This window comes from Branchiostoma belcheri, unplaced genomic scaffold (assembly GCF_001625305.1).
Source record: "Branchiostoma belcheri isolate BF01 breed outbred unplaced genomic scaffold, Haploidv18h27 scaffold7, whole genome shotgun sequence".
NCBI classification, from domain to species: Eukaryota; Metazoa; Chordata; class Leptocardii; order Amphioxiformes; family Branchiostomatidae; genus Branchiostoma; species Branchiostoma belcheri.
The window spans coordinates 5,663,207-5,680,190 of NW_017804353.1; the positions used below are offsets into that span (position 1 = coordinate 5,663,207).

A 16,984-nucleotide genomic window follows, 5' to 3' on the forward strand; every position below is an offset into this window, starting at 1 on the left:
TTTTGGCAAATCTTATTACCTGGATGTCTAACCTTCATCGACAGAGATTATATATATATATATATTATATAACATACTTGCCAGAGTTGTGGTGTCATTTCTAGATCTTTCTCTTAACTGTCGAATGAAATACTAGTAGATACAGTGGGTTTGAAGTTCAGTTGATTAATTGATAACTATCACATCGTGTTCAAACAGATTACACTTTTTTTGGTGGAAGGCGTGTGTGCTTTCCTTCCCAGAATGATCTGGACTGAGAATTAGTGGAATACAGAGTAAAGACTAGATCTAGAAATAACTCCCCAAGTTGGCATTGTGTAGGGGATTACCTCACAGGTCGGGTGAAGACAATACAGTAGAGGGTATGTTATGGTACGCAGTATAAGTACATACATGTAACAAAAGGAAAATATTGTTGAGCTTTTTTTTGTTTTTTTTTTTTGTTTTTTTTTTACTGTTTTCATCCGTGTTCTTATGTATTTGTATGATATTTATCTGTTTATTTGAAGGAGATTCAAAGCACAATAAGAATTGGAGCTCACCTATTTTATATGTACATGAATGTCCTTGTGACAATCCTACCTCCTTATTTATTGGATTACATTTATTGTACTTGAGGGGGTAAACAATTGTTATTTGCTGGAAGAAAAGTTAATTTTGGGGCTCCTTTTATACTATTGTAAATAATATAGTCCTGATGTGCCCTTTTGAAACTTTCTGGGCTCGAGGAGCCACATGAGCCATATATTTGGAGATAACCCTGAAAGGGTTAGAAGGAAATATATACTAGTAAGCACCCTGCATAAAGTACCATGAACTGGTACATGGTTTTTGGTCTATGGATGGTTAACACTATATCCTTATAGTGTATTGTATATTTTCAGAATTCCCAGCTAAAAAGCTCTTTAAGTTAACTAAAAGTACACTCGTGTGCTGTTGAAGAAAAAGTAGTTTGAAATTTTTAAAGATGCTGTACTTTTGTGTATGTGTGTGTTTGTGGGAGGGGGTTATTACAAGTATCATCTTTTGAAAGAAGTTTCCCATGAGCATTTGAGATAACCGTTTGCAGCTCCCATTCTCCAGTACATTTTGTATATCAACAGATACAATGTAAATGTTTTTGCTGACAAAATGTTCACATAAAGAAACAGGATGTGACATTTATTTATTTTGCTCCTTGATAAAATGAAAGATAAAAGACAGGGCTCAAGACTACAGAATCATTCACTCGGAATTTGGTACCAATGAAATAACATACTTCCAACCGGAATTTGTACAAATTTGTACAGTTTTGATTCTCAGCAAACAATCAAATCCACTCTACCGATACAATATACCTCGCTGACAGCCAATTTATTAGGGAAAGTTAAAGATCAAGAACTATAAATTAAACTCAAAGCTTGGATGATGAAAGGAAGTTAATTAGGCAATACTGTGTTTAATTAGCCTTGCAGCGACCCCAAATGTGTAAATAAGAACTCATTTTCTATCTGTTAGATCTTTAACAACGTAAAGTGACGACTGCCTGTCTAGTGGTGAGCTATGTGCCATAACCTAAACCGCTCGATGATGCAGCTTTGTAGCAAGAACTTTCAAACGAAGGATATTTATGTATAGTCCTTACATTATTAACACTTGTTAGTTGGATTTAGCTTAAACTGTGTTTTGTAATTTGAAATAGCTGGGTATGGCAATCTAACGTTGTAGATGTATGGTAGAGCCATAACAGTCAGTAACAAGCTATGGAAAGATAAATGTTTATAAAAGCCACTTTCCTATCATTTTAGTGATGCAATGTTTAATCTGATGCAGAAATGTGTAGAGGCTAAGTGTCGTGGTGTGAAGCTTTTGTGAGTTTTAGATGTCTTCACACGCACTGCCTTTACAACTACACACACCTCAGGATGCCTACCAGGAGCAGTCCTCAGAACTTGTATATTATTGTGACCAACTCAGGTGTTTTGTATATTACAGTTTGTGCTGTTTTGAAACAGAAAATACAAAAAAGAGAGATGGTACGAGTCTATTTTCAATGGATGTTATCAGTAGTTATGTGGTTCTTGTTGTTTAAAACACTTTGTAATTATGTACAGTGATCATGTGATTTAAAAGTTCCTCATTGTGTAAAGAAGTTGAAAAGTTGAAATATGATAATACAAGAAGCACTATTCTCACAGTGTTGTCTGTTTTACTTTTCCCAACTTTCTTTTCACCACAAAAAATAAAAGTCCTGTTCCCTAGCAGGGATATTCACGCGGTTATACAATATTCCAGACATTTTGTATTCTGGGTGATGCTTCTGCGTCACTACACAGACACTACCAGTGTTACTCACTCAATACTTTATCTTTTGAAGTGCCAGACTACGCTGAACAAAAGTGCTTTCAAGCACTTTATGCTATAACAGACGTCATTTGGCACTATATTCAAGTCTGCATAGTGCTTACTACATTATATAACTGTCTCTCCCTCTATAATTGCATGTAGCAGAGTCGTTAAAAGCATTAAGTGCAATGACTCTTTGGGACAATGTCTACACTGTCATCTCGTTGCAGACATTACAGGTGTATCTGCTTCGATTGACCAGTTTGGTGCCCAAATAATTACAAAAGAGTGATCCCATTTTGTCACGGAAAAGCTGCATTTCTACTTTTACTGTATCTAAGGTTTCTCCAATCGTCTCCAGACGTGGAACGTTCCTTAAAAATCCTCAAGAAACAAACTCTCCTGAAAATATGATAATTTTGACGAAGGTATTGAGATCTATATACTGTGTACAGCAGAATGCACCACAACGTAGAATAAATCGTTAAGTTGCAAATGTCAAATCGACAAAGCCGGATCTGCGTTTTAAGCTTTAGAAGGCTGACAGTAGACACCAAAGCGGCATCCCGCCGAAAGTCCGGCACCAGGCGCCCATGGATACAGCCACTTCTGTAGTCCGGTAAGATTTTCTCTCTTTTTACAACACGTTCGTCTCAATTTGTAGAGTACTTCTTCACTTGAGAGTTCACTAGATTTGGGGAGTTGAAACAGAGGGACGTGGATGTTACACAAACAAGAAACACCCACCCTAACTCTGATTTCCAAGCAGATGTTGAGGTCTAAAGCGTGGCGTATTTTGACTGAGCAGATGAAGGACTAAGAAAACTGTCACCTCCAACCAGATCTTTGGTGACCAATTTTGACGGTTCCTGACTGGACTGAAGCTCTGACCGCTTCCCCTAACCCCAGACCCAGCCAGAAACCTACGATTTTACGTTCTAACCTCTGCTTGGAGGTTATCCTCACTCCACATTTTATTTTACCTCGCCAGAAGTGGAGAGGAGTATGGGGGGGGGGGGGTGCAACTTAAGTGCTCTTTGCTTGTCCTGGCTTTGCTGTGATTGACTACTTTCGTCCTGATCATCGACATTCTTTTCCTGACGTCAATGCAATTTATTGCTGCTGCCCTGATGTGAACCTAAGTAAGTTGCTATGGTCCCTGTAATGGTGAGGTCGTATGTTGGGTCTCAGGGTGTCTGGAGTAACCACACTACTGAATGTAGTGTGTGCGTCAAGATCAGGGGAAAATGGAGATTTGAAACCTTTGCTCAATTTACGACCGGTTGAATCCCCGGTCGTTTGCACGCGTATTGTGATATTGTCAAAGGATTTCAACCCCCATTAAAGTCAGTCGGCGGTGGGATTCAATGCACTTACACGTCGCTACATTTGGATGAAGCAATATTTACATACGTTCTATGACTGCGTAGATATGTCCGGGTTTACAGAGGTAACATGTCAGAGGATTATTTTCTGTTTATATAGATAGCGCTATGGATAGCGCTAAGTTTTGGCGACGTCGTGGCGTCATGACGTCAGAAGCCTTGCCCTTGCTTGTACGGATCTTGGCTGGGAAGTTTGGAAGATGTGGATTATTAGGAATGTTTATCATAAAATGTAGCTTCATTCAATAAATCGATGATTCAAAAATACAAACCATTCCTCGATATAACATAAACATTAAAGCTATATAAAAGTAAAATTACCTTGCCGACGGGCGACTAAAAATTTTACAAGTCGCTCAATAAAATGCATAGAACAAAGATTTTAAAGGCGATTTTAGTGGTAAGAGTTTGGTTGTCTTTTGTGTATTTTGTAATTGAATGTCGTTTAATTGAATAACTTGTATATTATGCTTCATATTCCAATTTTGAAATCAAGATTTACGAAAATTCACTTTTGGTCGCTCAACGGTCGCTCAGCGGTCCCCGTCTAGTGGAAGGGGGTTGATAGATGTTGACATTGACGCCTTATGACTACTAGTATCTCTCCACAGTCCATCCTGGTGACTGATGTCAGTTGACCCACCGACCTGTGAAGCGATGAGACTCTGTATACTGCTGGTACTTACAGGTGAGAGACTTTGACTTGTCTGACTTTTGTTTCCTTTGGGATTTTCAAAAAAATGCGTCTTCAATTATTTGCATAGTAAACAGTACTTATAAATCTGATGTTCTGACAACTCTCTAGTATCAATGACGAAAGGTAGTGGATGCTACCTGAAAATCATATCCAACGGTTGCTTGAGTAACTGTTTTTTTGGCGTAACTGGGGATTAGTTGAACCAACTACTACTATTTAATCCAAGTGTAGACGCGGAGATACATAAACAGATTTCGATGGCGTTTTAGACTGCTAGTCACGCACAGATAGGCGTTAATTACTTGTAAGAGGTTGACAAAATGATGATAATAAGTCATCACGAGTCTAGTTTTTATTGAACTAACATTTTGTCGAAGTTATCTAAAATACATCAGCACAGGTTGGGTACAGATTGTTTTTGCTTCATGCATGGCGGGTTTCAAACGGAGCAGGAAATATTTTGTATTGTAAACATGTTGGAGGTTGTCGCATAGCGAGCCTCCATAACTATCAATACAAGCATGTTTTTATATCAACCTATTCATACAGGCTGGTACAGTCTGTTTGGTGAAGTCACATGTGCGGCACTCATTCCCACTGAGCAGAGTTCGGAACAGCAGCCAAGCGAAGAGTTCATACGTAAGCGTTTGAAAAAATCTTCTGTATACATGGCCTTCCGTTCTATACGAGTACGTGTGCACAATGTAACACGTTTACCAAAACACTAGCATGTTGTTCGACATCTCTCTTATTGACGAAGTATCGTATACACACAGAATGGCCATTCGAAAAGATGTAAAGCTATATTTCATAGATTATTTATTGACTCAAAAGAGGGACTTTCGTATGATTTAATACAACTAAGATCGAACTAAATACATACATAATAAAGTCATCCTACGTTCAGAATATGAATACATAAAGTGTCAGCGGCAATATGTAGTCTCTAAGATTAAAACATTCTTAAATGAGTTCTTTATTGCAAGAATGCAAGTTCATGCCCGGGGGCTAATTTCAAAAGTGCAATGTGGTGCACAGAATGTGGTGATTTAACACTATATGCTAACATGGAGTTCTACGTATACGGTCTGACGTATACGGTCTGCTTTAATGTTTTTCCCTATTTGCCCAGACTATATAAATTGTCTCCTCTTAAAATTTACTTGAAATTATCATATTAGCAGACCTGTATATGTGCAGCTGTACGTATAAGTCAGCATTGCTACAACTATCTCTACGGAATAGATCTATATCATACCTTATCACTGTTTAGATTGAAATCAGTATCTGACATATCGTACCTGTGTCTGCCTGTGTTTTACCAGTGTCGGAGGATGATTGGGGAGAAGACAGCAGGACACACGAGCAGCGGTACCCGGGAGACGTGTTTGTCGCGTCCTCCTTACAGGAGACAATAAGACAAGTGGACAGCAGCATAACAAACACAGAAAAACTCCACCATGATGAGGACAGGTATTTCTCGCTTTATTTGAAGTGTGTCAGCCGTAAAATATGAAACGAATGGTGAGTGTAGTCTAGCTACACATGTCACAAAAATCAAACTTGAAATTTATAAAGGTAACAACAATGTAAGGAGAATAACTTAAACGTTGCTTTGGAACGGCCGTGTTAAAACTCAAAGAAAACGACAATCATTCGGAATAATCTGTCGTTTATCTATCATTATTATTGTTTGTTTGTTTGTGTTTGTTTTTGTGTTTGTGTTTATGAAGGATAAGAACGCCGTTTGAGTTCCTGGAGCGGCTGCACCACATGAGCCCTGAGGCGCGGAAGGAGGCTCGTGCCGCGGCGATCGTGGAGGGGACCATGCAGCTGGTCCTGGAACGGGTCCGGGAACACAACAAGGACTGGGTCGCCGCTGGAGGTCAGCCTTCGTGCTATAAGACCTTGTATCTCTTTGCAGAAGACTTTATTTTAGAAGTGAAGTATGTGCAGTCACTAGTTATTAAGTTTTACTAGACTAAGTGTTTATTATTTTATCATGTACTTGCAATTAGCCCTAGGGCATGGATTTGCAATAAACTTTCATATCAATAAACTTTCGATAAGCATATCAAACGGCTTCTCTTGCAGACATGTGCGACATAAGAAAAGCTATCTCCCCCGCCCAGAGAGACATAATCGCCGACATGTCGGGTTGTGAACAGCTTGCCGTCGCAGCGAACTGTTCCATCTACAAGTATCGCACAGCCGACGGCAGCTGCAATAACATCGACAATCCGCACTGGGGCGCTGCGCTACGGCCGTTCAAACGCTTTATGTTGCCGAAGTATGACGATGGGTGGAACGAACCGATTGGATGGGAGAAATCGGAATACAACGGGTTTCCTCTTCCCAGTCCCCGCCAAGTTTCTAGTGTGGTACGTGCAGCTTTGTTTGTGCAAGTATAATATAAAGGAATCCTTTTTTGGCTTTGAATTGTGTAACTATTATGAGAATCTGAAAGTTTGCAGAAAGTGTGTTTTCGGGAAACATCAGTTTGTGTCGCTCAGCATTGCCAACAGTACTATAATCTCCTAGTAGATTTCCTAGAAAATCATAACTATAATGAGTCTCAGCTCTAGCTCGGTTTCCATTGCCGATTCGGAGTTTCCAAGGCTGAAGCCGCTAGCACTGGACACCCAGTGTTGACGTAACGTCGGCACTGGAGATCTAGGACGAAAGCCGCCTCACCTCTGTACACCGAGGATAACATGTTCAGCACTAGGGACAGCACCCTTGTCATTAAAGACAGCATTTGTATCATGAGGATAGCATGCTCAGCACTAGGGACAGCACCCATTCCACTAGAAATAGCATCTTTAGCATTTTCAGCACTAGGGACAACACCCATCTCGTGCACCAGAAACAGCATCTGTAGCATAGAGTGCTGAAAAAGGAACCCGTTACTTCGGTACTTTTGCGTAATGAGTACTCGTACTATTCCCCAGCTGCTGACCAGTTCTGAGACAGAGGATGACCCGGAGTACACACACATGCTGACGGAGTGGGGCCGGTTCTTACGGCACGACATGGAGCAGACGGCCACTGCTGTGGGCTGTACCGTCCTGGCGTCGTGAGTCAAACATCCAGCGTCGTTACATAATGATAATAGTGACTTTGTTGCTCAACAACAACGACTTGAAAATACTCACTGTTCCTATTCACGATTTTCGATTAAAGTTTAATGATTTAAGACGCTTGTTAAACTAACACGTCACTAGTCTGATGGTAGAAATGCCATAAAAACTCCATAGAATACTTTGTGTCAAACCAGTGTTTCTTGGACATACGTTAAAGGAGATGCTGACAAGGCTTTCTGGCAGCATACTGACCAGTTGCTGAGGAAGTTAGAGCTAACACGACTGTGTTACAGGCTACGGGATATAATCAGGATATCGCTGTATGTTCCTATATGTATCCCAGAAAGAAGAAGATCCTGTGTACAGACACGTGTGACAACGTCAGTCCGTGTTTCCCCATTGCCGTCCCTGATGACGACCCACGGATAAACAACACACAGAAGGTACATGTAATGTAGTCTCTACCAGACTAGCTACGCTGGCTATACGCATGTATATAGGAGACTATTTGCCAGGGGAGTTTGCTACTTGCTATTTTCTTGCATTTGTAGCATAACTCGCCATGCACATTTAGTGTGTCTCCTGTGCATCTAGGAGGAGCCCATGATAAACCGTTTGATCCCGTCCTTCCCCCCAGCCTTGCCTGCCGTTCACGCGGTCCAGCTCCATGTGCGGGGTGGCTGTAGGGGACACGTCCAACCCTGATGATCTCCTGGACCGCGAGCAGATCAACCAGGTCTCCAGCTTCATCGACGCCTCCATGGTGTACGGGTCCTCGGAACACCTGGCGCAGTCGTGAGTAACGCTGTCGTGGTTGTTGTTACCCTCCATGATCATTGTGGGTACTGTTTTCAGTCTGGATGACATCTATGTGTCTGAAACAATAACAGTAACTTCTTCCGTCTGTAATACTAGATAGTAGCGGATCGTGGGGAGCGGACGAAAGCTTAAAAGGCTGACACTAAGGCTACCATCTTACATGTATTGATGACCGAATCTCATGCGAGAAGAACTGCAAAACTCTTTGTTTTGACGTTTGTCCAGACTGCGGGACTTGACGACCGATCTGGGCCTGCTGCGTGTTCAGCCGCGGGCGGACGTCAGTTCAGGGCTGGACCTGCTGCCGTTCCAGGAGGAAGAAGACAAACCCTGCAATCAGGTAAGTAGTGGTGTCTATTTTAAAGAACATTTGTCAGAAAGGTAAGTAAAGTTGCACAACAGTGTATTTTATCAGATCAGCCATGAGAAACTTCGATGAAGCATTGTCAGAAAGGATGGCTAGCAAATGCATTGCTTGCTGATACAATGTATTACTGTCTGACATTCACAAGTGTTGTACTGCGGCGTTGATAAGCAGAACAAACGATTCATACATCCGTATAGAATAGCAATCTTTAAACACCGTGATATTACAGGACCCGGCAGGTGGAGACAGCGTCCCTTGCTTCCTCGCCGGTGACAGTCGCGCGAACGAGGACAACAGAGCCATCGCGTCTCACACCGTCTGGGTCCGGGAGCACAACAGGCTGGCCCGGGTACTCCACGGCCTTAACCCGCACTGGGGCGGAGACAGGCTGTACCAGGAGGCGCGCGAAATCGTGGCGGCGGAGATACAACACATCACCTTCTCCGAGTACCTGCCCAAGATCCTGGGACCGACCGGTAGCCGCTCTCCTTGCTCCTCTTCTCTCGTCTCTTCTCTTCCCATCTCATCTCATTTAATCTCATGTCATCTATCCTGTAGTCTAACTGATTAGCATATAGTTGGACAAAGTTGGACAAAGACTGAAGCATCCTATGTGATAACTGGCAGGAAGTAATGATGTTGATATATTATCACAGAAATGGAAGAAGTGGGAGAGTATTCCGAGTACGACCCTGACGTGGACCCGTCCGTACGAAACTCGGTCGCCATGGCAGCTTTCCGACTCAACGACGCGGCGACGGACCCGCTGGTGCAGCGGTACGACCAGGTAAGGGTACACTACAGGTAAGAAACAACGTAACAAGAAATCGTAGAAGTATTTAGGGTTTTCGTGACGTTGAAGTTCACCCCATTTCCTGTGTCTGACCTTTTGACCGACTGTTGTTCTGTCTGCCAATCTTTCCTCACCCACGTGCTGTCAATCTGCTCTGTCCCGACAAACAGACACACAAATTCAAAACACACCAAACAACACTCCTGTATCCAGAAGTAATTATAAGTCAGCAGGATTTTGAAAAGAAGAGAGCGAAGTACATTGTATGTTGGATGGCAAGTAAGGCCTATTCAGTCGATTATTCCTTGATGTGATATTTGTCAAAAGGACACGGTCTTCAATAAAAATATAAAACTTGAAAAATATCGGATCTTATTATTCCGTCTCTTTATCCAGAACTATGAAGAGGACCCTGCCATAGGAAACGTGGCCCTGCGCGACACGTTTTTCGCCCCCTGGCGGATCGTGAAGGAAAGCGGGATCGACTCGCTGGTCAGAGGCCTGATCGGGAGTCCCGCCAAGCTGGCAACACCGAGAAATGTAAGGAATACTCAAGTTACAAACATTATGTTACTTACTCAAGCTTTTATAAGCGGCACTAAACGTTTTTTTCGTTACATAGTATACTCTGTTTTGTTTGTAATATATAAATTATATAACACCTCTCTTTAGATATATTACTGTATGTATGGGGTCTAGTTTCTCAACGCACTACTTTACGACTATTTGTATGACCATTGTATTTATGTTAAATGTTAAGTGGGGCTGTAAAATAAGTTGTATAACTTGAGTTCAGCCCCACTTCGTCCTTGTCTTGTATTGCTTTATTCAATAAAAAAAGTTACACACGTTACGTTCATTTTTGTAGGTATTCAATTGTGTATGAAACACATAATTAGCTTCTTTTTCGTTTGACAGTTTATATTTCCTCCCCCGCCCAGAGAACTTTCATTTCTTTGAAAAATCCTAATTGAACAATTGATCAACGTTGGCCCTTTTCCCACTAGGATTGTCCGGATCTAGTCGAATCGATTCGTTTGATCCGGCTCGATCCGGCTTAAAGTCGGCTCAAAGCGAATCGATTCGGCTCGATCCGGATAGTTTTATCTTAGTGGGAATGGGTGCTTTGTTACTCCCCCTACGTTGTAGGTTATCCATGAAGAGCTGACTGAGCACATGTTCGCCCTGCCTGGCCATGCCGGACTGGACATAGCCGCCATCACCATCCAGCGGGGCAGGGACCACGGCATACCGTTCTACAACAACTGGCGGGATATTTGTGAGCTATTGCTAGCAGGTGACGAAATATCCACAAGTATGAATAAACAAAAATAACAAATCGTACGGAATAGCTGTATTTGAACCATATGCTTTATAAAGACGCCAAGATGTATGAATATGTTTTAAGTTACAACTTTTGATCCAACACAAGGAAAAGGTTCTCGCCTAGAACTTTCGACCAGTCACTCTGGTCTTCCTCAGTAGACTGACCCAGTGAGACTTGTCACGTGGCTTCTCTGAAGCGTGACGTAAATACCGGGTCAAAGATGTCTTGTAGACGATGTCGGCCCCCGTCGCGGTTGAGTGAAGAGTGATGGGCCCTGATATAAATAGGTTTGTATTAGATCAAATTTTTTACCTTGTTAGAACGTTGTTTAAAACAAATATCTCTTCTGTTTTCAGAATCGTTTGACGACCTCTCCGGTGACATACCAGACGACGACATCCGTCAGAAGCTGGCTGACGTGTACGGTGACGTCAGAAACGTCGACCTGTGGCCCGGGGGACTGCTGGAGGATCACGTGACCGGGGGCCGGGTGGGGCCCACCTTCAGGTGTCTCCTAGCGGCACAGTTCAAGGCGATAAGGCAAGGAGACAGGTGAGATGTCCGAAAACTTCTCGACTGCCCAATGAAATATCTCAGAATTTTTTTTGGCGACGACCCTGGACGAAGCGGATAGTATTCATTCGTCATTTGAGTAGTTTGATTTGCCTGGTTGCCAGTTTTTTTATTCAGAAGAATATTGTTGAATACAAATGAAAGGACACAGACAATGTGGCTGCGAACTCAAACACAATATATATTCTCGCAGCCACTTTTACAATGGAAAATAAAGGTAGTTTACAAAACGTTTGAAAAAGTGTGGATACCTAAGCGACCTAGTTGAAGCGTGAATGAAAATTCCCATCCCAGAAGACAAGAAAACAGGACACATATAGCTAAAACCGTTTTTTTATCTGATATGTAGTTTTGTGTGGCTAACATATGATAACAGACCGCTGTCCATTTCTTGTGTAACGTGTGTGTAAAGTGTGGACTGGATGTTTATCAGAGTCAATTTTCTCTGTTTACAAGATTTTGGCACGAGAACTACGGTGTGTTCACGGCGGCCCAGCGCGCGCAGATCGGCCGTGTGACGTACGCGCGGGTCCTGTGCGACAACACGGGCGTCACCAGGCTACAGCCGGACGTCTTCGTCAGAACTGACGTCACGGACATGGTGTCATGTGACAACATTCCCGGCGTGCTCATGGAGGTCTGGAAGGAAACTTTTGAAGGTAGGATTTTCCAAAATAGAAACCACATCTGAAACATAGTTTCAACAGTGACAAGGAACACTCTTTAAAGGGCTTTCCTACTATGCAGATATGAGGTGAGGTGTAGCCATAAAGAAATTCCTTTCGAACTCATAGAAGATATTTGGGAAAATCTCCATCCCTGAGGTCTAGCCAACTCAGTGTAGTTCACTAGCTGGTGACCCAAAAACAGGCAGTCAGGTAAGAATATTACCATCGATGTGAATCAAAACAAAAAATAAGCTGTCGTGAAAAAAGGAGATTTGCTCGATGGTTACAATATGGTTTGTTTCAGATTCAGACGAATGTCACAACCCGGACATGAACGACTGTGAACAGATCTGCATCAACCTTGTCGGGTCGTATCTCTGCGCATGTCAGGACGGCCTCGTTCTGAGAGCAGACGGAAGGAGCTGCGCATGTAAGCATCCTTGTCCTGTGACGTCACGTCTAGAGTAGTGGTGAAAGCTTTTTTATTATCATTTACTTCATGTTCACCACAAAACAAGGCTCATGGGAGCCACTCAAATGTGTTGGGTTACTGTGCAGCCGGTGAGGACGGATGTTTGTTGACCTTAGACTTGAAAAGTGTAGGCTATACCCATGTGGAAAACAATCACGTGGTAGCTTGTTCCATCTATTTGTTCCGCCTACTATAAATCCAAATGTGTTATGTACAGCAACTCATGTGGCGTTCTTGTTACAAGAAGATGTTGGCTTTCCTTACAATGGTGAGTTTACGTCATCACATGATGTATGATTAGATATTTGTCTCTCGTTCCTCAGCGTGTCAGGAGCTGTACCCCGATCTTGTATCCACCGGTGACTTTGGCGTGTACGATAACCAGTGTTTCTGGTTCTCCCCGCTGAGGGGGGACCGGCTCACGTACCCTGACGCTCAGGAAAGCTGCGTTCTCCTGGGCGGGAAACTCGCCATGATCAAGACCGCCGGCGTGCAGGGGTTCATAGAGGACTTCCTACGGACCAACAGGCCGCTGGATGAGGCGTGAGTTTGGCACAGCACGAAAAGCCATATCTAAAACAAACACTAACTTTACGAACTACGTAAAGGGATATTAAAGGCGGTGAAATATTTCAGCAGTTTTAACGATTTCTGAAAGGAAAATGAAAGACAAATATGACCTTTTCGCAACATTTCTACACATGTAAATATCGTGTAAATATAAGTGTTTCTTTCCGTGAGGTTTGCAAATACTTAATATAACACATAGAAAACATAGTGGCTACAGTCAGCTAAACAGCGGCTTCTTCAAACACCTACGATATTTTATATTGGGGTCTTTATTGATATAAGTCAACAACTAGGCTGCTGGCAACTTTGCATTTTAGGCATAGGCCCAGTAACTATGGCTACTAAGCCATATGAGTACACCTCAGTGTTTTGACATATTTGGGTTCTTCTCAGGAAATATTTCATCGGGTTGGACGATCTCCTTACGGATTACTTCGCGTGGAGTGACGGGACCGAGCTGGGGGACTTCACCAACTGGATAACCGAACACACGCCTTATTACCGCGGGAACTACGGAGTCTTACTGGAGGACCAGCAGTGGGACCTGACACGGGGATCCGTGACACTCCCGTACATCTGTCAGATGGGTAAAGAGTCTGTTTTGTTTTGTTTTGTTTCGGTACCGTAGCATGTCGGATTCGCCTCAGTTTACGAACATCTAATGCAGGAATGAACTTTATTGCTCGACAGTTGTACATGGTACAATGCATGGCAACAATGACAATGTGAACAATACAATCAAGTCTATTCTGAGACTACCAGGGCGTTGTTATCTGTTGCAATACTTTCTCTCTTTTGTAATTCACTATATATATATATATATTGGCCTAAGTAGATTAAAGATGACATAAGTAGATTGAAAATGTCTTAGGGAAAGGTTTACTAGCTTTACATGTGATCATTTTCATTAATTTTTGTCTATCTAAAGTATATTGACGCCACAGATCTAGATATTTGTTGCAGAATGTTAGAATAGTACAATGATTACTCTGTATACGTAGATGCACTCTACCCACAGCAGATACTCATCTGTGATACAGATCCTCTACCTTCTCTTTCAGATCCGGCCGACTGAAAATACAGGATACTAGGATGGAGAGAAGCAATGTTACCCGCAAAACGGCCAAAGACTACACTGAAATCATTTTATCCCCGCACTAACTTCGCCTTTAAAAGTAGGAGGCACAAGAGAGTGTCTGTTTATGAAATATTGTGGATAAATATAATCATCCGACCCCTTTACTTTAAAGTCAGCTCAATATTTCTGTACTTTGACACTTTATAGATGACAGAAGAGATATGGGAAACCAATTAACAGAAGCGAAGTGTCCACATTTTAGTTGCGAAGTGTCCACAATGTTCTTCGTTACATTCATTCTATGCACCTGCTTTTTAAAAGTCTACACCGTCTATGGTACGTAGTTTATAGATTCATGACTTATATTATCAACAAACAATGATCCGGTTGCAAACTTCACTTCAGGAAGATTTGAAACACCTTGAATTTGTTTCCCTTTATATCTCAATTTTCTAGCCTTATGACCATACATAGCGTCAGTACGCCAGTCACTGGGGACCTCTAGCGATCTATATTATTACCTTCGCCAAGAAGGTTATGTTTTCAGGGGCGTTCGTGTATGTGTGTGTGTGTGTGTCTGTCTGTCTGTAAACACGATAACTTGAGAAGGCCTTTATGGATTGTCTTGATACTTGGTAGGTGGGTAGGTCTTGATGAGACCTCAAAATGATTAGATTTTGGACCCCCTAGCGGCTTGTTATGGTACTGCAGCTGAACTTCCGGTTTTGATATCTCATGATCTAGACATGCTATAGGTAATGGAAATTTAGATGGTAGGTAGCTCTTGTGCTGGGAAAGAAGTGACGTGAGTTTAGGCCCCCTAGCGGCTTGCTCTGGAACTGCAGGGATAAATTCTTGAAAATATTCAAAAGGGGATAACTCAAGAACCGGTTGACGGATCGTCGTGATTTTGGTATGTAGGTAGCTTACGTGATGCTTAATATAATTATGTGACAATTATGCAAATATGGATGTAATTTGCATAATTTATGGGGAAATTCTATAAATCAGCTGCATTCCATGATAGGACAATTGAAGCTTGTGACATTGGTAATTGACAACGAGAGAAACACAGGAAGATGTTGATTATGTTAATAATGACTTAATTTGCATAATTAATGAGAAAATTTTATAATTATGTAATGATAACTGCCTGGAATTTCATACTTGTGGTATTTGAAAGTTAAATTGAGATGAACATCATTGAACATAATTTATTCAAATCAGGACCTCATTTGCATAATTTATTAGGAAATGCTAGAATGCATTCTTTGTTAATATAAGACTGTCTTTTGGCTGAGATTATGATAAAATGATATAATTAATGAAAATTAGGTTCCTATTTCTTAAATCAGGGGGGAATAATCTAATCTAAACTTTGTCAGTCATAAAGTTTAACATCATTTGGCGAAGGTATGAGATCGGGGAACTCTAGTTTTTGCTGCTGCTAGATTCGGGATTTTCCTGCAATGATGATTTCAGGCATTTGGCGGCGCTTTCTGGACCATATGCAGGGTGTACTTTATTGTTGAGGCAATCTTGATGCTGATTCATTCATTGGGCCATGATGTAATGACGAAGAGGCTTCTTAGTCTGATTGAAAAGGTTCCTAACAGCAGTCCTTTGCTGCAGATCAATCGTAGACTTTCTGGGAGTGTTTTCACTTTCACATTTTGTTTACATCACAAAGAAAGCTGCCGAACAAGAAACTGAGATTCCAAAGCTAAGCTGAAATAACATTCCTGATTCCTTAATTTTACTCTCTTAGAAGTAAGTGCTGCTTATGCTTAAGATTGTTCTCAGACCAACCCTGCCTCTTCTCAAACCTCCCCTCTCAGCACCAGTGTTGCAGTCTCCACCAGACTCCTTTGCAGGCTGAATAATAGTAGAAATCGGCCTATTAAAAAAGAATATAGCTGGCAAACTGGACCCTCTATGGCCGGCCAACTCCCCTGGCCAGCTACATTCTGTTTAGGCCGATTTCTACAATTTATCAAGCCTGCAAAGGAGTCTGGTGGAGACTGGTGCTGTTCGTCTCCCCGGATCGACTCTGAAGAGAAGCGTATGTTAACAAGTGGTCTCCTGGGAGCCCCGCTGACAATCGAGCAATCAGCGGGGCACAATCGTGCTGAATGAGAATCAACTGCCGCTCCGTATCAGCACAAATATTGATTCGCTCTTAATTTGGGAGAAAATTTGGGAGGAAATCCCGGAGCTGTGTGTGTGCGCCAGTGCGCGGTGTAGGAGATGGGTAAGCTGTTAGAAAAAGGCTCACAGAAGTGCAAAAAGTAACGCATTTTTTGCCATATGATTACCAAACAAAATTTGTAATTCACCAACGTCTTGATTTTACAATATCTTTCCATCATCTTTGCCACTGATGATGGTATAGGCCCTTATCATCAACTTTTACCTATGCACATGTGTTCTCCAGTTCTGTACACATTACTGCAGTGACGTCTCTTAATGAAGACAACCCACAACGTGCTAAATATTTACAAACAGTGTTTTACCATTTCTAATGAAGTTTTGAATATTTATCGTTCAAAAGTTTCCCATTCTTGTATTTACTTTGACTTACTCCTCATTAGCTTGTGCGTATATTCACACATGGTGTCATCCCCTATGCACAAGATATTCCGTGTCTCCCATTTTGCTTTCAAGACAATAGATTTGTGAAACTATAACAGAAGTACCGTGTAGTTTTTTAAAAGTCTTTCAACCGGAGTTTAGTTAGATAGCACTCTCTGCTCGATGTATTTGGCATGTATGATTCACTTCTGGGCGATGAAAGCGGCCGAGAAATATTCGTGTGCTCGCCTGGATC

General features: G+C 41.9%; 1 protein-coding gene across 1 annotated transcript; it reads left to right on the forward strand.

The window, feature by feature from the left end:
- The first annotated feature begins 2,843 nt into the window (after positions 1–2,843).
- LOC109484480 (peroxidasin-like) lies at positions 2,844–14,658 on the forward strand. The gene is made up of 20 exons (XM_019787748.1): positions 2,844–2,944; positions 4,322–4,398; positions 4,957–5,046; positions 5,733–5,880; positions 6,141–6,292; positions 6,502–6,788; positions 7,359–7,483; positions 7,834–7,933; positions 8,128–8,285; positions 8,535–8,649; positions 8,906–9,152; positions 9,333–9,463; positions 9,866–10,009; positions 10,619–10,766; positions 11,153–11,348; positions 11,826–12,028; positions 12,342–12,467; positions 12,833–13,052; positions 13,473–13,666; positions 14,141–14,658. Exons 2-20 carry the CDS (start codon positions 4,338–4,340, stop codon positions 14,152–14,154), a joined length of 2,859 nt encoding a protein of 952 aa, XP_019643307.1. The 5' UTR covers positions 2,844–2,944; positions 4,322–4,337; the 3' UTR covers positions 14,155–14,658.
- The last annotated feature ends 2,326 nt before the right edge of the window (positions 14,659–16,984 follow it).

Bases quoted from the DNA above. Each gene is read 5' to 3' on its own strand.
- LOC109484480 (XM_019787748.1), top strand. From the start codon at position 4,338: ATGTCAGTTGACCCACCGACCTGTGAAGCGATGAGACTCTGTATACTG. The intron at 8,286-8,534 runs GTGAGTAACGCT...ACGTTTGTCCAG, and splicing joins TCGGAACACCTGGCGCAGTC to ACTGCGGGACTTGACGACCG. The intron at 10,010-10,618 runs GTAAGGAATACT...CCTACGTTGTAG, and splicing joins AGCTGGCAACACCGAGAAAT to GTTATCCATGAAGAGCTGAC.